Below are 26,253 nucleotides of genomic sequence, written 5' to 3' on the forward strand. Positions count from 1 at the left end.
TCTACCAGAATGCCGGGTTTGTGATTTCTAAAGTCTCCAAAATGGGAGCCAGAGCCTTCAGCTCGTCACGCTTTCTGTCCTGTGGAACCAGGTAGGAGTTTGGGTACCAGAGGCATACACCCTCTCCACATTTAGGAGTGGGCTCAAGTCCGTGGAGATGGTGTGCCTTCTCGTCTTGCAGGTTGCCATGGATCGCGGTCCGCCTGGATCTTGGCTGCTCTTATTGCCGTGGTTCTGCTTGACACCCACTGCTGCTATAATTGTTATGAGTCATATTACTTTTATAGTGTTGCTATCGTTGTCGCTGTGTCTCTGTGTCTTTCTCTCAATTTCAATTCAATATGCTGAATTGGCATGAAGGGCAATATTATGTGACATTGATCACACTGTAACGCAAATTTGTGAACACCCTAAATTACACACAAATACCATTTTAACACATGTAAACCAGTTTTACAATTGCACACATTAGACTATTACTTTATATAATGTTCACAATGATTCCATTTGAAGGCAAATCAACTTCCAATACATTTTTAAACGGATCCACCAAAATCAATGAGATAACACATGGTTAGCTGTCGGTCAAACACTTTGCAATGATTTTCAGATTTACCATTTCTCAGCCCATCGAACACCGTCCACATTTCAAAACATTAACAATAGCATGAAGTCTGACAGCCTGGTGGAAGTTCCACAAAATAACAAACACCACTTTTTGCAACATCTTATTTTACGGCCCATCAGGAACAATCCGGATATTTTTAATGCAAATAGAAAACCACTGAATTGCCGCACATAGAACAATAAAGGCATCACGCATCCAGAAGTGCGGCATCATGAGCAAACCAAATCCTCAACTTTAATCATACGTTTCAATAAAAATGTAATATATAACCACCAACCTAGATCTTCCTCCCTCCACCTCAGAATTACTTAGCATCCCCTCTTCAAAAAAGACTAAATCCTCTTCAAATCCGTCAAAACTTCTAATTGTTATCCCTTTATATAAGTTTGTCTTTTTATTGATAAGCATAAAATCTTGAAATAAGTTGCTTAGAGCTTTTGGTAGGAAGTTAAACGGGTCATAATTTCCTCTCTATCTCTTTTATATTGCTGTGAAAACGCCTCCTTCAAACTACTGTATTTAATCAACCGTTGTTCCACAAACTACATTTCACAAGATTATAATTGCACACATCATGATGATGACTAATGTTTGCTGAGCAGAGCATGAAGCGTCATAATGTTACTCAGTGGAACCTCAGTCCGTAGCCACTGTTTCTCTGTGCTCATTTCAACACAGATGTGTAGTTCCCTATGGAGGATTATCAGGGACGAGCAACTACAAAGCATTGATTACTGAACATGGGCAGTAAAAATGTATTTAACTCTAAGATGGTTAAACTGTGTGGTTCACATGCGTACCAACCCGTGAGGGGGGGTCTGCACAGTTCACGGATTAACTGGTCCATTACACCTCTCGTGAACAGCAGATTTTGTTGCTGCCATGGCATTTAAGCTGTGAGAGACTCATTTAAGTATATATTCCTTTAGATCTGCATTCTATCAATCTACACTTTGCCTACTATTTATGGCTTTTTCTGGCATTATTACATTTTGTAATTACTTCCCCTTATATATATATATATATATATATATATATATATATATATATATATATATAAAAAACAGAAGTTGTATTATCCCAAGGGAAATTACTGCGCAGCAGATGCAATACAAAATGGAAAGAGTGTAAATACAAAGAGTATTATATAAATATATATTTCATTGCATTTCAGAGTCTAGGCTACAACAAACTGAAGTATAGGTGGCAGCTGAAGGTATCAAAGCATCATCTACACTGAGCAGCATAGGCAAACCTTCAAATAAGTATGTTTGCAGTCACTGAGGAACCCACAGTAATAGTGTGTGTGTGTGTGTGTGTGTGTGTGTGTGTGTGTGTGTGTGTGTGTGTGTGTGTGTGTGTGTGTGTGTGTGTGTGTCAGCAAAAACATACTCATACTCCTATCATCTGCAATCCAGCAGCATGTCACTCTCCCTGCCTGTGAAACTGTGAGACCAAACTGTAAACTACATGCTCTCCTCCACATTAGCCTTTGTCCGCTTGGATTGTTGCGAATTAGGGTTCTTGCAGACTGCTGTACATTACGGGCTAACTGGACGCCTTGTACTTCAAAGAGAAACAGGCCGTCACAATCCATACTCCTGGAGGAGAGGATGTTCTTGTATCTGGAAAAATGACAGTTTCGTTGTTGTAAATTTGACGGTTACAAAGTGTAAGTGGCAAGAGAGTGCCATAATTATGTAACACTGGATAACAACAGTAATGGTTATTGAATAAAGTGACAATAACAGACAACAACAAGTTTTTGCATATTCTGTGACAGCACCACCTGCTCATCATCTTCCAACGTGTATTCAAGCAGACCTGAGAGCTGTCAGCCTACGCTGGACTGCCCCATGTATATGACACCCAGCGCCACCCCCCCCCCCTTTAATATTCACCATATCTACACTCGCACTCACTTCACTTCAATAAAAAGGATCAGCCGCAAAACCTCTGGAGCAAAAATAATAAAGCTGTGAAAACACTGCGAAAGCAACTTCTTCTGTGTTTGATATATGCTCTAAACGGCAATATAATAGGTTTATATTTGCACTCTTTGTATTTGCAGTCTTCCTACATAGCCTAAGTGCTGCACAGCAATTTTTATTAGGAAAAATAAAGTTTTATTGTATCTTATCCCAACCTGCGAGAGGCAGTACTCTTTTGGCCCTGTACTGTCCAATAAGCAAAAAGGAATAATCGTCCATTACGAATGAATGTCTTGTATTTTCTCTTTTGCTCTTGTGTTTTGTGAAAGGTTATGTTTTTTGAGTTGTTGTCATTATTTCTGAAATGTGTTGTTTTCTGAAATGTTCTCGTGTTTTCTGAGCTGTCATTGAGTTTTGACTCTCAGGGCCACTGTACATCAAATCACATGACCTGCTTTTCAAGTGAGTCTTGTCACTAACAATATTAACGACTAACAGTGGTCTCCTGGGTGAAAGTCCTGGGATTGTTTCACCCATCCACCAGCCTTTCAACCGACCTGTGACCGTGGACTATCTTGCGCTTTGATTGTCTAAAAAGGACGCAGGTGTGTTTACATTGGAGGTAGCTGAAAGCCTGATGCGTCGCAAACGCACACTAAAGGGTACCTCCGTGCGTCGGTGTCGGATGCCGAGGAGTACTGATCAAACTGCGATATCTGACGCAGTGAGAACAGCAAGTGAAGAAATCAAACAATGAAGGGAATTGCACAGGGCAGGAGAGATCCATGAGCCATTGGCCCGTTCATGTTGATGTGCTAACATCCCCCTTTCTTTTTCCCACAGGATTACACCATCACCATGTACTTCCAGCAGTCCTGGAGAGACAAGCGCCTCTCCTACACAGGCATTCCTCTCAATCTCACTCTGGATAACCGGGTGGCAGACCAGCTCTGGGTCCCTGACACCTACTTCACTAATGACAAGAAGTCCTTCGTACATGGGGTGACAGTCAAGAACCGGATGATTCGACTGCACCCTGATGGAACTGTGCTCTACGGTCTCAGGTGAGAGCGGTTTCTACTCTTCACTCTGTATTCTCTATTTGATGTGTTATTTGATAGATGAGAGGAGTAAGCAGTTGTTAACGGACAACAGTGCAAGTAGTGACATTGAAGCTATTGCTTTTAGTTGACATTATTGTGAACTGTAGAGTATCCAGGTCCCTGCTACGGCCTGCTAAAGTCCGTTGGTGGCCCAAAATAGTGTTCAACGCGTCAAACTACTCTTTGCTTTGCTCCGCTGCTTGACTTTTTGATTTTTCCATAATCTTTTTTCATCTTTTTATGTTTTCTCCCTGCACTGTTTAACCCTGTGTTGTATCCCAATTTCTGCAACGTACGTTCCTCCTTGCAATATTACAGAGCTAATGTACATGCGTCAGTGTTGTTCAGGGTTGTGTCCGTTTCTCCGCTCCCCTTTTTTCACAAATTGACAATTTGTATCCGGTTTTAGCCACGTTTTACTCTAAACTCTTTAGATCCTGTCTGTTTTAAACCATATCTTTTAAACTAGGAGTACGATGTCAGCCAACGTGTACTAGACCTCTTAAGTTTAACGTTCCCGACACCGGACAGCCTGCCCGGGGCTCCTAACGTCTTGTTTCTAGCTTTAAGTTTTGTAACGCTACTAGTACCACAGATTCTAAGTGTCTACAATCGAGCAAACTAAAAACAAGACCCTCTGTGAATCAGCTTTCACCTTTGCTATGTTCATGCGCCGCCGTTGCCATAGCGAATAATAAGCACATCTTGCGGCAACCGTGGCACATCCTCAGAGCACCCTGTTTGGTTCCCACTGCAGAAGGGAGTCCTGTCACTGATTATAGTGCCTGTCAGCCAATCACACTGTTGGAACTGAGTGTTGTGTAATGATCGGTAAATAAGGAAAATAAAGTATTTCTTTCAAGCAATAAGTCCAACAACTTTTTTTTATGATTAATGATTACATAAATGGTTACTTCATCTTTTAAAGCTGATTGGCTTTTTCCAAAGAGTGGCGACAATAGAGCCATTCTTAATTAGAATACAACTTTTCAGTTAGTAAGCAGTTTATTAGCATTGAAAACATTCCTCAAATGCGTTCCATTGGTGTTGCTCTGTCTGTGTCTCTGGAGTGTCTTTGAGGGAGAAGCAGCGGGTAAATCATTTATGAAGCCTCTTCTGGTGCAGTGTACACAGGGCCGTGCCCTCTGCAGCAGAGCACCGTTACAATGAAGTGAGCTGTGTGGAGGTAACTGAGGAAACGCTGGGCCGGTCGCTGTCAATAATTCAGTCCTCTGAGTTCAAAGGCATCCTGTGTTTCAGAGAGAGAGAGAAATAATGACTTGACAGTCATCAAGACAGTTTATTAAATGTTCAACCAGAGAGGAGAACACTTTAGACCACTGTTACACCACAATAAGCGGGGCCAATCACGCCGTCCCCTCGTGCTGCACTGGGACACTCTGACCATGTTGTGGTCCATCTGATTGCTGCATACGGGCAGACAATAAAGCTCTGCAGTCTGGATGAGTAAATAGAGGCTGTGACGTCATAGATCAGCTTCTGTAAAGACAGCTGTGTTCCAACGAGCACCAGGGTGAGTTATAACAACGACAAACCCTGGTTCACAGCTAAACTCAGACAGGAGCGGGGACAAGGACTTGTATAAAGAGGCAAAGTACAGGTTTAGTAAGGCGGTGAGAGACGCTAAGCGACTGTACTCTGAGAAACACCAGCTCTCAGCAAGTGACTCTGCTTCTCTCTGGAGAGGCCTCAGACAGATCACCAACTACAAGCCAAAAGCCCCCCCACTCCATGAATGACCTCCGCCTCGCAAACGCGCTGAACAAATGTTACTGTCGCTTTGAAAGACAATGGGACAGTCCTGACCCCACCCACCCCTCCCCCATGACCCCCGTCCACAAGATCCAGACCACCAGGTCCCTCTCCCCCAGCTCAGCAGGGGCCCATGCCTCCCATTTTTTAAAATGAATTTATGTTTGTTTCACATCAACGGCTCTGCCTACATACAGGTGGCCTTCCTCTCTGATTGATGGAGCTCGTTGTAGTCGTAGCCCGTCTGAGAGCAATCTGCAGACAGTGCTCTGCTGTACAGTTCTAGTTTTTTCTATTTGACTCTATTTTGACTATGAACCCTGTGTAGTCATAGCATTCTGAAAGAAAGAAACTACGATGAACATCCATCAATGATAAGGCAGTGAACGACAGTGATGTTTTTGGTAAAGATGCAACAGCAGCATTAAATATCATAAAGTATCAGGTCTCCTTTAATGAAACTAAATGTAATTTTAAGTAAAATGACACAAATAATGCAGCCATTTGTGCAAAAAATGTGAATCTTTGATTTTCATTTTAAAGAAAACTTGATATGACATGTGATCTCATTCATAATCTTTTGTTTCCTTTAAGGATATGAAGGTATATAATTGTGAGATTATGTATAGAAACAGAAATAGCATCACATATATATATAAAATGTATATAAATAAGAATTATATATAGCATTACCATATAAGTAATATTGTTAACAAGCATTCATGTATTAGATCTTGCTTCAGACACGGAATGGCTGAAATATTTGTTTAAAACCGGATATAGCACATAGTTTACTTCTTGTTTGATCATTTTTATGTCTTCTTCAAAATGTGCAGTTGCTAATTTGACCTACTATGCTTTGGTGGCTGTTGTGAAAAATAATAAGATATTAAAGCTGTAAGCAGCGATGATCGGGGTCCTTTGCACCTTTGCGCACGTCAGGTGTACTGGATATATTTCTATAATTCAAATACACGATGACATAAACTCGACACTATCAATTGAAGAGGGTGTATTCATTGTAAGTGAATTGGCAGGAGAGCGAGGAGTCACAGAGACAGTGAGAGGCAGTAAATTCAGAGGGTGAAAGAGAACGGTGGTGTGAATCTGCTTTTAATTAAACACTAGCATTTCAAGTTTGTACAGTTGAGCTACAACAACATCTTGTTGTTTTATGGCGAGTCATGTAAAATGGCCGCCACCCCAAGACAACACCGTTCCTTGAAACCTCAATCTTTTAATAACTTTTCATCGGTCAAAGGTCTTTAGACTGTACAGACCAAATTTGAGGGTTTATCTGATGAATTATTTAGTCTGTTGAAGTACAGCGCCTCACTTCCTGTTGGGTTTAGAGCATGCTCCAAGAGACCTTTTTTAAGTTTACATGTGATCCATTTGCTTTCCAAATTCCATCGTTCCAAAACTCAGGATTTTGATAATTTTTCATGATCAAGTTCTTTAGATAGTACTGACTGATTTGGGCGATTTGAATGAAACTTTCAGAGAATCATTCAGGTACTTATGTGGACACTAGGGGTGTAACGGTTCACACAATTCTCGGTTCGGTTCAATACGATACAGTGGTGCCGGTACGGTGTTCGGTACGTTTCGGTACGTTTTCAATAGTTTAAAAAAATATGAGTAATAAAGTAGTCTTTAATAATGAAAGGTCGTGTTTGATACTTAAGATCTTCTCTAAAATCTTCCTCTATGAACTCAAACAGAGAGTTCGTAGAAAATGTTAGAAGTTTCATTTTTCAGACTTAGTTACAGTGCTGCAGGTCTCTCTCTCTCTCTCTCTCTCTCTCTCTCTCTCTCTCTCTCTCTCTCTCTCTCTCTCTCTCTCTCTCTCTCTCTCTCTCTCTCTCTGTTACTGTTGTTGCTGTGTCTCTCTCTCTCTCTTTCTCTCTCTCTCTCTCTCTCTCTCTCACACATCAAATTTACTTTAAAATCAACACTTACACATAACGGTTTACTAGATTATGGGTCCATAAATGTGGTCAACACACGTCTCTCACTCGTTCCCTCGGTGTCGTTGTTGTCTGTTCTCACTCGTAGCTCTGCTGGTGACTGAAGTCTCTGTCATACTGAGCAATCCATGTTTTGTTCCTTTATAGTTTATGTGTGTTAACTTGTTGTACATAGTTGGACAGAACATTAATCTGGTAGTCGATCGGTAATCAAGACTGTTGTTGTTTGTGAACATCCGGGAAAGGTCACTTGATAAGAGTGTGGCGAATCAGGGAAGGACAGCACGTTACGTCGGGTGGGTTGCCATGTTTGAGCACAGTGGCTCCACCAATTTCAGCTATATTATATTTTTCAAAAGCAATTTAATATTATTCAAACGTATATTGTTCGGTTCGTAAACCGTGAGCCCCGTACCGAACGGTTCAATACGAATACGTGTATCGTTACGCCCCTAGTGGACACACAAGCAATTTTTGTGTGACTTTGTGACAGACTGCATTTTTGGTTGATTCAAACATGTAGAAAAGTCGGTTCAGTGCCGACTGAATGACTGACATTATGGAACAGCTGAAGTGCAACGTCAGTCCTTCCTGACCTCACACACTATTTTTACTGGCCGTCCACACTCTCTGCACCTGCTTTATAATTCATCTAGTGCTTCCTAATGCGTTTCCAGGTAAGAAAATAATAAATATTCATGTCTTGAGGGGCTTTTTATGTCTTGAAACATTAATAGTTAAAATATGCGTGTAGCTGGACAGTCACAGAGTGAAGAGAGATGATCAAGAAAGAGAAAAACCAGTTTCTGGGCTTCGGAAGTCACACTTGTCGTCCCTTTTCTCTCACCAGCAAAGGTTTGCTTGTGCACACTTACTTTACAGCATAGTTTCCAATAAGTGATAAGAAATATAACTTCTGCTCAAAATATGTTAATGTGCAAAATGTCTGCAGCACTGAGCTCTGCACAGCCATGATGAGCAGAAATCCAAACCACTGCCACATTCAGCAACAGGACGGACTCTTTATTAGAGATGCACATGATACAGATAAATGTCAAGTTCATCTCCAAGCTGTAAATGTCAAGTACAAGTAAAACCATCCACTGAACCTTGTTGTAAAAAAAACCTTCATCCACTCGTTCTAGAGAGTCCTGCTGATCGGGTGTCAAAGTGGTTTTATGCCTCTGGGTGGGATGTGTAGTCCATTACCTCTCTGTGTGCTGCTGTAATTAAATACTTTAAACTGTGGCTGTTGAAGTACATTCTTGATCTTGGAATTAATCTTCTCTTAACTCTGAAAAGATTTGAGTTTGAAATGTACGATTGAATTTTCTGCATCGAGTCATAATCGTTGAGAGAATCGCGATGCATCTAAGTTATTACCTTATTTATAACCTTATTTAACTGCAACTGACGATGAATCAATTATTTTCTCGCTTAATCAATTAGTTGTTTGGTCTATAAAATGTCAGAAAAGGAAGCTGAGATGTAAACATTTTAACAAACATTGTTAACAAGTTATCTGACAATCCATCTTCCTTTCAGTTGTTGGTGTTAAAAAGTTTAAAACTCAATTGTCAAACATTTATAAAGAGATTAACATATTGTTTAGTTCCAGCCCAAATGTGCCTATTCCATAGAACATTCTATATCCACATCAATGAGCATCTGTACCTTCGTAGAGAGTCTGCAAGCATCCAGTTGAAGGAAGAGCTTCTGAAGGACTTCCAAGAAGGCTTTCCAGTTTCTTGAAGATAACTTAAGTGCATATATTACACCCATTAAGAGTGCACATGTAGAGGCAATGTCTCCCAAATCATGCAGAACTTGTACAGTCTTAATCGCTATCCCATCGTCGGCTGGAGAAGTGGTGGCATCACCTCCCTCAACATTGATGCTGCAGATGCCAAGAATGAGTTGTCCAAGCTCTCTCTCAACAGCTGTAGCATCGGAATCCTTTACATAAGAGAAAGAAAGGACAAAACCAAACTATGAGCAGAACTCCAAAGAGATACATTAGATAAATGGGATTGCTATGTGATATTTAGTGTAATGCATATATATATATCATCGATTACCATGGACTTCAAACTCTTTATTTACTGAAGTCAAAGGTTTACTCTTACCACTCACAGCTTATCAAAACTATACAATTTACTGCTTTTTAGAAAGAGGTGGAATAATATAGAGCAGGATTGAGTTCAGTCCATCGGTGCGGCCCTCCACAACAGTCCCCGTTACCCATGGGGCCCCGGGGGGGAAAGTAATTGCCCACCCCTGCCATAGACTATAAATGTCCTCTTACCTCTTAGAACTCTTAAAACGATGACCAACAGCAACTTGTTGGCCAAAATGAACTCAAGTTATGGAGGGAAACGTAATGGTCTAGGCCTGGAAACGGCTCTGTGCATGAGCAATCTAAAGCATTTTTAATCTTCTTCTTCTTTGGGGCATTACGGCAGCTGGTGTTGCATTACTGCCACCATCTGGATGTAAGAAGTATCTCAATCCTAATTCACTTAAAGCGAATGTTTTATGTTTAAACAACACATATATATTTTGTATAGAAAACAAGAGACAAAATTACGTAGACTTTTTAACTTAACAAAGGCATGTATTTTAAGTAAACCTGATTCATTTTTTTGAGTGAGCAGGCAATGGACTCGTTCTTTAATGAAGTCAAGGGTTTTCCCCAGGCGTTAGGAAATCCAAGTTTATTCTCTCATGAAACCAGAAGGCTGGATGTGTAATGTGTGGACTGAATTGCCCATTTGTGCTTATACTAAGTGAGGATTCCTAGTTGTGGATGTAATGTAGTGTAAGACCACAGTGGGTTATTGCTCATATATCAGTATATGACTGGAAGTCTTTTTTCTTTCTTTTAGGATCACCACAACATCTGCCTGCATGATGGATCTGCGCAGATACCCACTAGATGAGCAGAACTGCACCTTGGAGATTGAGAGCTGTAAGTGGCCAGTTTGTTTTGTGTGTGTGTGCATGTGTGTGTGCATGTGTGTGTGTGTGTGTGTGTGTGTGTGTGTGTGTGTGAATGGTCATAGAGATGCAGCCACCTAGATTTTCCTCTCCCAGCTCCCAGCCAGCTAGTTCCCAGGCAGTTCCTAGCCAACTTCCAGTTTTGTGTTTAGATTTCACGATAAACATGCCCATTTATTCAATTGCAATGTGTCACCATGAGATGATGCTTCTTTCACAAAATACATAAACCAACTGATTTCTCTTCTTTGTTTGAGGCCATGGTTTTCACTGTATGTTTCTTAGACTTACAGTAGTTACTGGAACGTAAATTTAGTTTTTTCCTCCCCTCAGTTTATCAATTGTTATAACTTTAATATTTTTACTAGAATAAACCCTGATTTTCAGTGGTGTAATGTAACTAAGTGCATTTACACAATACTCTACCTGAGTACTTGACATCCTAGTACTGTACTCAGTAGTGTCTCCATTTTATGCTACTTTATACTTCTACTCCACCAAATCAAAAAGGCAAATATTGTAATTTTTCCCCACTATAAATAACAATACATATAACATAACAAAGCTTTAGTTACGAGTTACTTAGTTTATTTATATTTTGTATGAATATATACTATATTATTATAGGTTAAGCCACCCAGCAGTATACTGTAAAAAGTAGTTATTTAACCTTTACCAGATGCAACATGTAAGTGATCAACACATAAATGCATCAATAATTATAATTAAATAATGCAATCATATGATTTTAAAATGGGCCATTATCCATAATGAATAATTCAATTTAATAACTTACTTTTTGTATATTTTAATGCTAATATTTTTTTTATTTTACTTAAGTAAGATTTTGAACTGCATTAAACAGGTTTGGTGGGAAAGCACCTACATGTTGGAATTGTACAGACGTTAACACAGCCTGCACCAGGTTTAAGGGTTATGGTCACTGAGTAACATCGAGTAACGTCAAGGTTGTCTTTTTTATATGTTGTCAAGCAAGTTCACCACCAATGCATCCAAGACTCCCCTGACTTTCTTTCAGTTAGAACCGAGCTCAAACATGACAACCCAAGGCTCAAAGTGGGCCGGGTACTCACCAGTACGTAGTACCGACACTTCTAATTGTTACTCTTTAGCGTACCGTGACTTTTTCTTGCGTACCGTGACTTTTTCTTGCGCACCGTCACTTATCACAGGCTGCCGGTACCCTCCTGTGCCCTCTACTTATCCGGTTATCTGGTTGATTCATATTGGTCATTCATAACGACGCAGCAGCTCATAAGCCGCATGGACATAAAAGCAATGTGCAGAGCGCCCGGTCTAGACGAGGAGGAATGGTGAGAACGAGGGTACTGTAATTAATTAATTAATTAATTAATTAAAACATTATTTAAAAGTTTTCAAAATCTGCTCTGTTGATTTACAGATCAACAGCTCCATAGCACCCCTATTTGATCTAACTGATCCCCCGTTGTTCAAACTTTTTTTAATCTGTAGTCAAATAAAGTAAAAACAACAAAATGACTGGCCGAGATACATGTGATTATTGTTTAGCTGTTGTAATGACTGTTGCTGATGCCACCAGAATGACCACTTCTCTACCTGAATGCACGCTAAAGAGGCGAGGAATCAGAGGAACTCAGGGGCAAATGCTTAGAGGAGAGCTCTGGGCCACAGTCTGTGAGAGAAGTCATCCACTCCTAATGGAGGGTTGTTGAGGGATGGACCTCCGCGAGACAATACGTCTGCAGCGAGGTACTGTAGTCCAGGGATTTACACCACTCTGATGGTAGAGGAGGTGTCTCTGTGACCGCAGCAGCAGGCTCCCGGCTATTTTAAGCAGCAGGGCTGAGTGCACACCTTTCTGCTTGTCCTCACATGACATGTTATCAGATGTTGCAGTACTTTTAGTGCCATGAATGACTCCAGACAGCCTTTGTGGTGGGATGGAGGATTCCCCAATTCCCTCACAACTGGCATATCCCATTCCATCCAGAGGGGGATGCGTCGGTGAACGCCGATATGTGTAACTCGCTCTCCAGAGGTGAACCCTGACGACGGGAGACACAGGGGTTTTGTTTCCAGAATGTCAGGTCTGACTGCAGTTAGGGAAGGATGGTCAGCATTTGTGCCAAACTGGATTGAGACAGAGGCCTCAAAACCACCTCTATATTGTCCTCTTTGTAAAAATAAATCTTCACAACTGCGCATGCGCGCAGGGATAAATCAAATAGCGACAGCTCAATCCAGCTGACTATAGCTCTTAGAGGGCAAAGCCAATAGGATACAGAACCCCAACCAAGCCAACTCCACAGTAGGAGGAATTTGTTTCTTACTGCATACCCAAAGTAATAATAGAGCCATACATGCCCTGTTTAAAATGAATGTCATCACTATCCCATATGTCATGGCATATTGGAATCTGTTTGTTAATGATATGTAGGCTATTAAAAGAAGCTTCCTCATAAATACTTAACCGTGAATAAGGTTATGAAACTGTCCTTTAAAGTTATTCATAAATATTACCTTTCCATTCACTATGCGCAAAAAACAAAACATGAACACAAACTCTTCTCTTTCTAGGATGATTATTCAGAAACAGTTTAAAACTTGTTTTGGCCTTGTTTTCCAACACTAATAGATTTTGCCAAGACCATTGCAGATTTCCATTGATCATGTCTTCAAAGAAGTTTTTTTTAATGTTTATTAAAATAAATTCATCACTAAAAACATTTAGTTTTTTATTTGACTAACAAAAAGGCTATCAAGACACTTTATGTCTTTATGTTTTATAATTTCCTGTCTCCTGGCTCTTTTGTTATGGTTCTATTTGTATACTATTTTCTATATTTACTACATTCTCGGCTCAGGTAGCCATTACTTCACTATATCCTTACTGAGAAAATAATGTTTTGCTTCTATATTAATGCTCTGAATATGATATAGAGAGCCTTTAATAAACCAGTGTTCAATCATCCAGGAGACATCTGTGTTTCTGTGACAATAGATATTCTATAGCAGATTTTAAAACACAAACCGACATTATAGCAGAACTGAACTGAGCATTTAAATCTTGCAGATGTGTAGGCATTTGAATAAAAGTAATGCATTGATAACAATGAAACATGTCTGCTAAACTATACCTACTGTAGGTGGAATGATTTTTGTCCATTAAAAGTATACCGACATTTTAAAATAATCTTCTCACATAGCCTACATTAAGTGGATGAGAAGAAAAAAACAGGATAAAATCATAATGAGGCCCTTCCAGTAATGAGATGTAGCTAATTCCCTGAAATCCTTCTGCTGCCTTTAGATCAGATGGAGAATCATAAGAGAGAGACTAGCTAGCCCAATTAAATTGGTCTAATTACTGAGAGGGCAGCGGGGTTCTGTTTCACTCTGCTTCCGGCTGTAAACATGGCCTGGAGAGAGACTTTATTGTTGTTTCAGTTCAGCCTATGGGAAACTTGAATATGTTCAGCAGCTGAACACAAAAGGAGAGGCCTAATTCCTGCTTTATCAGCTTCACTGATTTGTTTTTTCTTGGGCCAGGAACATTTCACTGTTATTATCATTTCTTGTTCAAGATTTGAATGTATTTTCGAGACAGAATTCAACTAAAAGTAGCATGAACAGAGATTTTGGTCAAATATTGCATCTGTCATTACTGTTGCTTAAGCCCCACTAATATAAAGCCCAGTACTTTTTCTGTATAACTGTAATTAAGCTCCTAAAATTTGATAGACAGTCGTGTCACTGCAACTGAAAATTAAACAATCCATCATTGGGCTATCTCCACTTTTTCGTTGCATCAGCACATTGTAGTTGACTTACTTGTATGGTAAGAACCATGGTAACTGAACAGGTAGAACAGAAACATTGCATTGGACAAATGTAAGTCCAATATTTGAGATGTTTATTGTTGCTCCAGTTATACTGTAATATTGTGTGAAATGCTTTCGCTGGGAGACTCCAGGAAAGAAACAAATATATTTAGAACATTATATACTTTAAAAAATATTATAACATTTATAAAAAAACATTAAAGCCATCCATCCATCATCTTCTGCTTAGCTGGGCCTGTGTCGCAGGGACAGCAGGTTAAGGAGTCTCTCTCCCCAGCAACACTTTCCAGCTTTTCCTGAGGAACCCTGAGGTGTTCCTAGGCCAGACAAGATATAGTTCCCCCAGCGTGTTAGGGGTCTAACCCGTTGGACTCGTTAAAACCTCTTAAGGGAGGCACCCAGGAGGCGTCCTGATAAGATGCCCGAAACACCTCAGCTAGCCCCTTTTACGTGAATGAGCAGTGGCTCTACTCTGAGCTCACTCTGGATGTCTGAGCTCCTCACCCTAATATCCAAGGGTGAGCCCAGCCACCAATTTCATTCTTCCGATCACTACCCACCAGTCATGACCATCGGTGAGGGTTGGAACATAGATGCAAACTCCCCTGATCCCTCCAACAGACATGCAAGGGTAAAGAGCTGGTCTGCCGTCCACAGCCAGGACGGAGTCTGCATTGCTCCTCCTTGAGCCGATGAACAAACTCCCACACCCAGGTTTTTACTTTGTTAACTGCCGCAGCTGCAGCCCTTCTGTCTAACAGGTACTTGTGTGCTGTTTCCATAGATCCCTGGGCCAGCCTGCCCGAAAGGTCTTCGTCTTCAGCTTAACGAAAAACTTAAAACTTCGGTTCTTAGGGTTGCCGCCACGATTGGCACCAATGAGAGGCCTTAGCCAGAAGTTTCCAGTTCACCCTCACTACATGTTTGGGTTTGCCTGGTCTGTCTGGCAGCCTCACCCGCCATCAGATCAACCTCTAAGTGGTGATCATTGACAGCTTTGCTCCTCCCTTGGGGGGGGGGGGGGTGCTACTCGCAGGTGAGCGACTGTTGCATCGTGCGCGCGGATCGGGGCGGAACACCGCCGTGCGCGATAAAGAGAGCAGGGGAATTAAAAACGCGCGACCATGTATGACCGCCGTGTAAATAAATTAAGCACAAGTACTCGTCCTTCAAGCTCCCGTCTCTCGGCTCTTCTACTTCTTCTACTCTTCTACTTCTACAGGGTGCGCGCATGACAGCTCTCATCTCGTTCGCCCCCTGGTGGTTGGCTGATTCAGGAAGCGTTTGATTTGATATGTAGCAGAGCACGTATTTTAAACGTTAATATCGCAGACGATCATGCTCATTTAATCGTGGCAGCCAAAATCGTGATCGCAATTAAAATTCGATTAATTGTGCAGACTGAAAAAAAATCATAATGTGTCTCTGGTATTGTTCAGGGGGCCGGACCAAATGTGGAGGTGGGCCGCATCCGGCCCGCGGGCCGTAGTTTGGCGACCACTGGTGTAGAGGGAATACAGAAGGGTGCTAAGGACACATCCCTGTGGCACTGCTGTGCTGAGGGTCCGTGGTGAAGAGATGTGGTTGTCGACACTCATCACCTGGAGGGGATCCGTCAGAAAGTCCAGTATCCAGTCACACAGTGCTTTGTACAGACCAATATTATATATATAACTACTAATGCTTGGTCAGGTAGACCAGATATGTAAACAGCTGTGATAACAGCATTCTCACCTGTCCAGGTACCAAAGTGAGAAAATGCTTCTGATTCCAAACTAAACATGGCTGGTATGAAAGCGTCTTTAGCTGTCAACTCATGATGGCATTCCGTTCACTGCATTGTGCCTGAATCTCAATGTGTTTGTCCCTGTGTTTCAGTTGAGGTTTAACTTGCGGTATTACCCTTCCTCTCTTAGATGGATACACCACTGACGACATTGAATTCTACTGGCAGGGAGGAAGCAACGCAGGCTCAGTCACTGGGGTGGAGAACATTGAACTGCCCCAGTTCTCCATCATGGACTACCAAACCCAGTCCACGAAAGCTGTGTTTGCCACAGGTAACAGAGTCATATAGTATCAGCTCAACTCTTTTTACCTGTGCATTTTAGTAAAAAAGAATGAAATTTGTTGTACAATAATTGGTGGGACATTGTATGGTAAATTCAGCATAAGGTACATTTCCACAGCACTACTTCCATCAGTACAATGACAGAGTCATATCATTTTCACTACTCTGCTGCTCTCACTTTCTTTTTTCTTTCTTTTTGACCTAATACTGTTTTTATTTACTAATGAAGTCCAATCAATTGAAAGAATTGTTAAAACTTTGTATCCATCATGTAAAGCTTCAGTATTTTTACAGAGATCCAGGTTCATATGTTGATGGCTGAGACATTGTGTCAAGACAAAGCCAGTTACTCTGTGGAGTCCAGCCCCCTAAACCTCTCTTTATTCTCCTTCTGTTCTATGTCATCCCGTATTTTCATTCATCGAATTCACACAGTTTTCATTTACATAGATTTAGCTGTTTCTGTTATGAAATAGTGATTGTTCATGGCTCATAAAAATGCATGTTACCAGCAATCATCCCCAAGCTGGTGCACTGGCCCGTCTATCTGCACCAAAATCAACTTATGTACAGGTTAATATCAACAGCTGTGTTTTATTTAAAGTGATTAATCCCGGAGACTGTTGTCTTTCTGACTGTACATCATATTTAATATTTCATTGATTTGTAGCACTACATTAACAATGTTCTTATGAATCTGAATACATATCTGCTACCCTGTGTGTAACAGGCTCTTATCCACGTCTGTCCCTGAGCTTTAAGCTGAAGAGGAACATCGGCTATTTCATCCTGCAAACCTATATGCCATCCACCCTGATCACCATCCTGTCCTGGGTCTCCTTCTGGATCAACTATGACGCGTCGGCTGCCAGAGTAGCCTTAGGTCAGTGACTTTTCAATTCTTTGCATGAGCAATTATGTTTGCTGGTATGATTTTTAGTAATGTTAGTGGCATGACTCTTTGAGGCAGTCCACTACATTGGTCCAGACTGTATCACAACAACTATTACATGGAATGCCATGACAGACATTCATGGTCCCCAGGCAATAAATCCAATTAACTTTGGTGATTCTCTGACTTTTCATTTCGTGCTGTTATCAGGTCAAAATGTCCAATAGAAATGTGGTTTCTATTAATAGGGATTAGTCACCACAACAGTGTTCAATATTATCAGGTCCGTTGTTCCACATAGTCACAGTGTCAGGTTTGATTCCTGGCTCTCTCCAGTTTAACAAAAATTCTTAAAACATGACCACTAGGTGGTATTCATTCACTTATTTAGTTGCAGTACAAAGTGGGAAAGAGTGCAAAATTGTGTGAACAAAATGGCTGCCTTCACACATGGCAGAGCTAATGAAAGCCAGTGTGAGCTATGTCCAAATGATGATAGCAATGTGAATACCACGTTTTGTGAATGTCAGAGCAACTATGTCCCAACTAAGGCCTTCCAAATGCAGGAAATGATTAAAGGCAGATTTTGTACCACTTTTGAGTCCACCATGTGGTGTTAGAGAATTTACACACTTCGCAATTTACAATTGAAAAGATCTTGAAATTCTGCTGAACAAATTTGAGATGGATCTGTTGAATCCTGTAGGAGGAGTCTCAAAAAGTTTCATACTTGTAAAATGCCTAGAATGGCGTATTGTCACATCACCTATGACATTATTGTTGGAGGTGTCGCCTATTCCTTTGTAATGTAGCATCACAATTGCCAGAAGGTTATACAACCCACATTTAAAACGGATCCGCTTAACGAAAAAAAAGTTCTAAAAAGTTTGAATAAAATATGTCAAAACTCAGAAGATTCAAAATGGCCGAGTTCCGGTTGGGTGGAGCTAATGAAAACCTATGGTAAATATGTCAAAAATGTTGAAAGCAATGTGTGTCGTAAAATCCTTCCACACATTAGGGGGAGCTAAACATGCATCGGCACTGACACTGTTGTGCTCACGCCCTAATAATAATCTTTACAAAAACAATATGATCCCTGCATTTTCAGTGTCAGGGACCATTTGGCCCAGGCCCCAATAATCAAAGCTGCAAGTAGCAATGACGGGCCCTCGCCCCTTGTGCACTTCAGGGGTACTGGTGGGACGCTACCTGTGCACTTCCACGATTGTAGACACTTGCGTTAGTACTCTTGAGATTGTATTTAGATGGATGGATGGATGGCCTACTGATGTTTCCAGAGGCCTTTATTTTTGTTCAACCGTCATCCTTATTTTGATGAACAGAAATTAATTTTTCTCTCCAAAAAAAACAATCTCCAGAAATAACCATAGGAGCTACGAAACAGATAAAGCATAGATGAGCTCTTACGATTGTAAACATTCATTAAATTACATTCAACTATACATATGGGCATTAATCAAAACATTTTCTCACATATACTTCTCAAAAGCACATGTAAAGACTGAAAGTTAGCATTAGCTTAAAATTACAGCATAGCAATTTAGCCATAATTAAGCTAACCTTAGCATCTCGTTGAAACAGTAATACATTTCACCACCCTTTTACAGGTTAATTAAAATAAAAGGTCATTAAACATGGTCATAAAACACAATAAAAACACAATACCATGTTCCAGTTCTAGCACGGTGCTTAACCATTAATGAAGCAATCCTTATTGCAGAGGAATATCTTAAGAAAATTATTCCACACCGTCAATTATTGTACTTTTTTCATGCAAAATCATGAAGTCAAGTTATTACTCAGACTAGATTTGTATATGCTACCAGTTTCGCCTGAAGGGCCTCAAAATAAAGGACCCGAAACATAAAAAGGCACTTACAAAATAATAGCTAGCAGCAAGTGGTTATCTTAGCTAACTAGCAAAATAAAGGTTTGTAGGAAATATTCATTATGTTACATTATGGTACAGTTCTTGTTCTTGGTGACTTTAATATCCATGTTTTGCTGCATCTCTTCCTCCTCATTTACTTCTGATTTTATTAAAGTTTCACATTCTTTTAATTTGACCCAATTTGTGAAGGAATCGAGCCATGACGAAGGCAGTGCTTTTCAACATTCCACTCTTCTCTCCTGATCACAAACCCCCCCACAGTGATCCGCCCTCGCCCCCTAAATTCACTCTCTGTTTCTTGCTTCTGCCATGCTTTCACTGAATCACACACACCTTTTAATATCCGTGAAGAGTTTGGCCTCACTGTAGAGCAGGTTGTCTGTGCTTTTAACAGTTCCTGCACAAACATTTTAGATTCCATAGATCCACTCAGGTGTAAGAAGTTGAAACCTTATTTTCTGCCATGGTAGAGACAAGGCAGAACGAAACTTGAATGGAATAATCTCATCCCAGACAGTCGGTTGATTCAACCCCAGAGAGATGTGAGGAGTTTAATACTGAACTTGATGTTGACTCCTGCCCACCTTCACCACTAACCCATTTTAGCCAAATCTCTCTGTCAACCTTGGAACGCGCTGTTGCACTTTTAAAATCATCCACTTGCCCTTCAGACTTCATTGCCACTTGGTTTTAAAAGCTGTATTTCAGATGGTTGGCTGAGACATTTTTGCCATTATTAACTGCTCTCTGTCAACTGGTATTTTCCCTTCTAAATCTAAACAGGCTACTGTTTATCCACTTTCAAAGACGCCCTCTTTAGATCCTTCAGTTCTAAGTAATTTTGGACCCGTTTCCACTCAACTGATTCTTTTAATGAATAGCAATTAAATATTTGAGAATTTTTAGCTTTCGCTCCCAACACAGCACTGAGACTGCTCTGGTTAAGGGTACCAATGACACTCTGCTTGCTGCTGAGACAGGCCTGTATTCCATTTGAAGTCTTCTTGACCTCAGCTCAGCCTTTGATACAGTGGAACACAATGTCTTAGTCAGCCGTCTGAAAAACTATGTTGGCATCAGTGATGTGGCGCTGGATTGGTTAAAGTCTTATCTGTCTAACAGGTAATTTTCTGTAATGCTTGGAGATCCTCCTCTTCTTTGGGGTTCCCCAGGGGTCTATTTTGGGTCCCCTCCTGTTTACCATATATAAGCTTTTTTTGGATGTCCAAAAACATCCTGATATTGAATGACTCCAAATTTGAATTACCCCTGCTAAATATATAGCAGCATTGCAAGCCTCCTTTCTCTGGCTACATCCACTCTAATATGTTTTTGTTTTAAATCAAATAGACACGGGTGTCTACATCATCGTTTTTAAAGGTCCCCGTTTCCTCCCTTCCATACTACGCAACCCCGGAGTTTTCAAAATAACAGGGCGTCGGTAGCATTTTCAAACGCCTCCGTTAGAGCAGTGTGGACGCTAGGCGTAAACGTAGCTAAAGATATGTGTTTTAAAACAGAAACGTAATAGTGTGGATGTAGCCTATGTCTCTTTGCCTGTCTTTGTGCTTTACCCTGACACACACACACACACCGATAACCCTAAACTTAATTAATGAATGCTAATCACTTTGCTAATTGTTTAGCTGAGAGGGTGTTTTAAATATTTTGGAACTTTTTGTATTGCTGCTCAAGAGATTTGTTGACATACAAGAATTATAAAGCAATGTTGATTGTTTTTTTAATTAATTGTCTTTTTTTCTCACAATATAATCAACAAGAACCAATAAGAGTATCGATAAGGAACCAAACCGCTAAGCAGTATTGTACTAGTAATGATGAAATTATAACGATACCCATTCCTACTCTCCATGCAGTGTGGTAGTGTCGATGGCTTTGTTCGGTGGGGTAAGTGTTGAGGACACACTGTATGTACATCAGTAAACTAACTTTCTTTTGACAATTTTTAATCTGCGGGGAGAGCTGTTGAAATTTCATTACAAGCATTTCAATTGCATTCCTGTCTGAATGATGAGGTGACGAAGTGTCATAAATATACCAACTCTTGTTCAGCTTCGTCGAACTGGTCATCCATGGTTGTTTTGAGCAAAAATGAACTCAAACAGAAGTGTCAGCTTCCTCTTGTTGTTTCCAACACATTCTCACTACCAACTCGTCAAATACTGACATCTGGTCAGTGGCCTTAACTTCAAACTAAAACCCTCTAGGGACCCCATCTACCAAGTGACTAACGACTCAGGACTGAAATGACAAAAAGCCAACGGTTACTTTTAGTTTTGCACGAGGCAAAAACAGTGGTCTCATGGATGAAAGTCCTGCGTTTGTTTGTGTTTTGTCGGTGGCTGATGGGAAGATGATTAGTTTTGCAGGTATTTGGACCATAAACCAACGTATTTTTTTGATGATGGCGCTTTATGAAAAGTTGGTTGATTATCAAAGTAGTACAATTCTCCTCAGGTAGAAATGAGTATCTCTACTCTCTTTTATGAAAATCCGTCCAATAGTTTTAATCTCAAAGGAATGCACCAATACCACTTTTACCGATACCGAGTACTGATATGAGAAGTTGATAATACCATTACAGTTTTAACAATGACTTGAAAAACATTAAATAATGTTTTATTGTCGTCAGATGTTCTCACTTTCTGACTAACAAATGAAATATGCAACGTGATGCTGTTGCTGACATTTTAACATTCAATATTGTGTTTTCTTGATTGAAACAGAGCATAGTGCTTTGCTGTTGGGGTATTGACAGTTAAAAGAAATATTTAAATTAAAAAAACCGAGCAAAAGTCACATAAAGGAGATTAGCTGGGCCACCTCAAAGGTCAGCCCACCTTAAGTGCGTCTGAGTTGTTGCTAACTTCAGGGCTAATACAGTTCTCTGTAATCATCAGTTCTGTAATCAGCTGGCTGACGAGCAAGACATGAAAACTTAGCTCGGGTCTGCTCACGGGTCTTCACAGTTGTACCATTTATTTACCAAAATTTAAACTGATCACAAACTGCATTGCGACGTCCACACCTTTTACTGACTCTCTCTCGATAGATCTGACACTCTCAAAATATACGCCAGGCTTGCACTAGATGGATGAGGTTGTATCGAGGTAGTTTTAATTGTACAAGTACATGAGTACGGTATCTGACCCGATACCCAATGTTTGTACATGTATCGGTGCATCCCTAATTCCAAAAAGAAATTCAACCTGGGGGTGGAACTAGATGAAAAGTCAGGGCATCACCAAAGTCATTAAGATACATTGACCTTGAATGTCTCTACAAAATTCGATGTCAATTTCTTTGTCATATTTCAGTCTAGACTAAAGTGGTGGACTGAACAACCAATTGACGAGCATACCCCGAGCCTCACCACTACTTAAAAAGAAAAAATAATGCTTGTGAATGTCATGGTGATTGGGAATGTTTTGAAAGCACAAATTTGTCATAAACGCGGAGTCACTGGATATCATCCCAAATCCTTTTTAACAGCCACAGAATGTTTATGATGGTTGTTTTGTAATACAAGCTTATGGAAGCCTTCTTCTTCTGCAGCTATGGTGTTCCCTAAGCATGCAGCCTTGCTGAAAGACCTCCTTCTAACCGTCCCCTCCCTCCCCATCTGCTTGTCTGCAGGTATAACCACGGTGCTGACAATGACCACCATCAATACCCACCTTAGGGAGACTCTTCCCAAGATCCCCTACGTCAAGGCCATTGACATTTTCCTCATGGGATGTTTTGTGTTTGTCTTTCTGGCCTTGCTGGAGTATGCCTTTGTCAACTACATCTTCTTCGGTCGAGGTCCCCACCTGCAGAAGAAGGTGGCAGAAAAGGCTGCCAAGTCCAACAACGAGCATAAGAGTAGAATGGAGAGCAACAAAGTGCAGGTGGGAAAGGGGCTTAACTGTTTGATTAATGACATCATAGGGCCCGGACACACCAAGCCAACAGTTGGCCATCACTACACACATATATATTTATATATATATATATATATATATATATATATATATATATATATATATATATATATGCTTAGCATGCCTAGCAACGTTTTACAGGACAGACAAGGTATATAATCTCTCCAGCGTGTTCTGGGTCTACCATAGGGCCTCTTACGTGCCCAGAAAATCTCTAAAGGGAGGTGTCCAGGTGGCATCCTGATCAGATACCCAGACCACCTCAACCGGCCCCTTTTAACGCAAAAGAGCAGCAACTCTACTCTAAGCTCCGAGTAGTAGTATATTGATTCAGATTAATACAATTGTTTTCCTTAAATCCCTCGTAAATGTGCCTTAAGAACATATCTGGTGATACAATTGTTTTTTGCATGATGCTCATTGTTTGAAAGCTAGATCGCTAATCTACCAATTTAGTGGGTGTCTCCTTATCATTCACCTTTACAGTACACTTTTATTTACACATATTTTTGTAACTATACCAAGCATATGATTGAAACAGATTAACAGTGGTGTAAAAATAGTAGCTTAGCTTTCAAGGAACAATTACAACCAAGTTCTTGTGCACCAGAAATAAGAAAAAACAAAGAATCATTCATATGAACTATCTTTAATGAGACATTTCTTTAGTATTCTTAAAAGTAACTAGGTCCTAAGACCTGTTGTCTGACCATGTAAATGGGCAAAAGTGTATCCTGGTTCCCAGACAAAAGTGGGATTAAAAGGCTGCCTCCCAATGGAAAAGAAGAGCAGAAATGTATGGCACAACATGGAGAAGGAAAGATGACCGGTGAAGATGACCCTGATGTCAGTCAAATGCGTTCTTCTCCATACTACAAGTGTTGCTGGAGTTTTAACTCTCCAAATCTAAATTTGACAGAAGTAGTTGTGTCGAGAATCAAATAGTGGAGTACAAACCCCGCCCACTGTAACACCTCTGTATGCCTGGCCAATTGGACAGTTGGACTGTCGGTTTCAGAAAGTTGCAAAAATGGTTGGATGCAAGTGTTTCAAATGCTATTAACCTGGAGTTTTGTTCTACTTCCACCTATTTCCAGCTCCTAAAAGAAAACACTATATGCTTCCTTCAAAATCGTTTGAAAAACAATATTGCCTAAAAAAGGTTTTACCTATATGGGGCAGTCTGGAACGCAATGTTCAAATTCCCATGCATTTCTCCTAAATTGGATGCTGCCAATTGACTTTGCATTATATTGTTTTAGTTACAAAATGAATTTAATGAAATCTGATAACCTTCTTCCTCAGGTTGATGCTCATGGGAACATCCTCCTGACCAACCTAACCAGTGATATGAGTGGAGCAGACATGATGGGCGTTCTCAACGACCCTCGGGCTACCATGTTCTCGTATGACAGTGCCAGCATACAGTACCGCAAGCCCATGACAAGCCGAGACCTATATGGGCGACCGCCCATGGACCGGCCAGTGAGCAACAAGAAGAGCCGCTTGCGGAGGAGGGCCTCGCAGCTCAAAGTCAAGATCCCCGACCTCACGGATGTCAACGCCATAGACAAGTGGTCTCGTGTCATCTTCCCAATCGCATTTACCTTCTTCAACCTGGTCTACTGGCTTTACTATGTCCATTAGGGTGGCAGCTAGTGAGCCTATGTGGCAGCACCACTGCTAAAGATTTGATAGAAAAGCTACCTAGGTCTTGTACAGCAATGAAAATTAAGGAGCGCTCAGTCCATTTGTACAAATCCTGTTTTGGAATGAGTAGTACTGGATGTCTTTACAATGTAAATAAAATTGAATATATAAATATATACATATATATATATATATATATATATATAAAACAGAGTTATAATTTATTAAAAATCCTATCACTTTTCCTGTACTCATCTATAGAAAATAGATAGATAAGAATAATGGAATTTAAGACAGTAAAGGTATGGTATTTCTAAGGTCAAACATGCCGAAAAGACTTTGGTGACTCCAACATTACGGGCAATGATCTTTCAATTTGCTCTATCTCTTTTTCTTACCTTCTGTTATCTCACTTTTTGCATGTGAATGGAACACAACTTTGTGTTAGCTTAGGTAAAAAAAAAAAAACGAGAAAAGGAAAACCGGAGCAAAACAAGTAGTAGTAACAAATGACATTGTAATGAGTTAGTCCTTATTTGGTTTAAACCCAGTGCTGTGACTGAGGTACATTTTGAGGAGTTGGATATGTATCATTGTGTTGAAATCCTTCTCAGACAGTCATGCTTGAGCTTACAAACATGTCAGATTGCTTTTCATGAATGACGTGTTTTTTCTGAAAAGTTTATTTTCATTTCTGTAAAAAAAAAAAAAAGAAGCTTCACGTGGCTCTACTGAGCCACTCCGGCTCAGTATTGTATTATAATCATTATACTGTATGCTTTCGAACAATCATTGCATTTAAGGTAAGTTCAGGACAGATGTTAATTCGGACTCCACTGATTTCTCAAAAACAATGTTGTCAAATTTGTATCTACTATATCCTCACACCGTCTAGGGGCATGTGCAATGTCACTTTCTTTAAAGGAAATCAGGTTAAGAAGAAGCAATGATGTCGCCATAGGCTCAAAATCACATTCAAAATTTCAAGCCCTGATAGAACTCGCTGCTGGTTTTGAAATACGTAGCATTACAGAATTTCATTGAACGTTTTCGTCCGAAACCTCAAATGATACTGTCCATAATTTTTTGAATTGCATAGAGGTTCATCCACCTCAATGTGTTCAATGATTAAACAGCAAGTACGAGGTCAGAGTTGCTTTATTTTTCAGCGGATTACCTTTCAGGTTACTATCGAGGCTTATGTGGTCAGGGCTAGGGATCAGTTGTAAGACCCACGTTCAAGTTTGCTCCAGTCCAGAGACAAGCTAGTGGTGAGGACAGCAAGAGTAGGTGTGACCAATTAGCATCACACTGTAGTACGTGTAGTTACAAGCATAGAAATTATATAGATAATGATATAGATAATTTATCACCTCACAAATCATGGTCAGTACCAATGCAGGAAGGAGCGTCTGCTCTACAGTATGAAATGAGGCGGAAAGTTAGGGCGTATAGGTCAGGGACATGGATGGGCATATAGCAAGTCTGAGTTTCATGCAGGTGGCTGGAGTTTGTGTTCTGTTGCAGACCTGCA

At 40.4% G+C, this 26,253-nt stretch overlaps 1 protein-coding gene across 2 annotated transcripts in view; it reads left to right on the forward strand.

Annotated features, from left to right (window-relative positions):
• gabrb1 (gamma-aminobutyric acid type A receptor subunit beta1) overlaps positions 1–24,716 on the forward strand; it is a gene marked incomplete at both ends in the record, with an annotated part of 49,316 nt that extends 24,600 nt beyond the window's left edge. Inside the window, 6 exons of one of the 2 annotated variants that reach the window (XM_079174423.1) lie at positions 3,403–3,623; positions 10,291–10,373; positions 16,164–16,307; positions 17,049–17,201; positions 22,783–23,036; positions 24,375–24,716. In XM_079174423.1, the coding sequence (XP_079030549.1) occupies positions 3,403–3,623; positions 10,291–10,373; positions 16,164–16,307; positions 17,049–17,201; positions 22,783–23,036; positions 24,375–24,716 (1,197 nt within the window). The remainder of the gene's footprint in view (positions 1–3,402; positions 3,624–10,290; positions 10,374–16,163; positions 16,308–17,048; positions 17,202–22,782; positions 23,037–24,374) is intronic. The other variant, XM_079174424.1, reaches the window with a different exon arrangement.
• Positions 24,717–26,253: the final 1,537 nt, after the last annotated feature.

The sequence above is a fragment of the Pholis gunnellus genome (assembly GCF_910591455.1).
Source record: "Pholis gunnellus genome assembly, chromosome: 15".
Taxonomy (NCBI): Eukaryota; Metazoa; Chordata; class Actinopteri; order Perciformes; family Pholidae; genus Pholis; species Pholis gunnellus.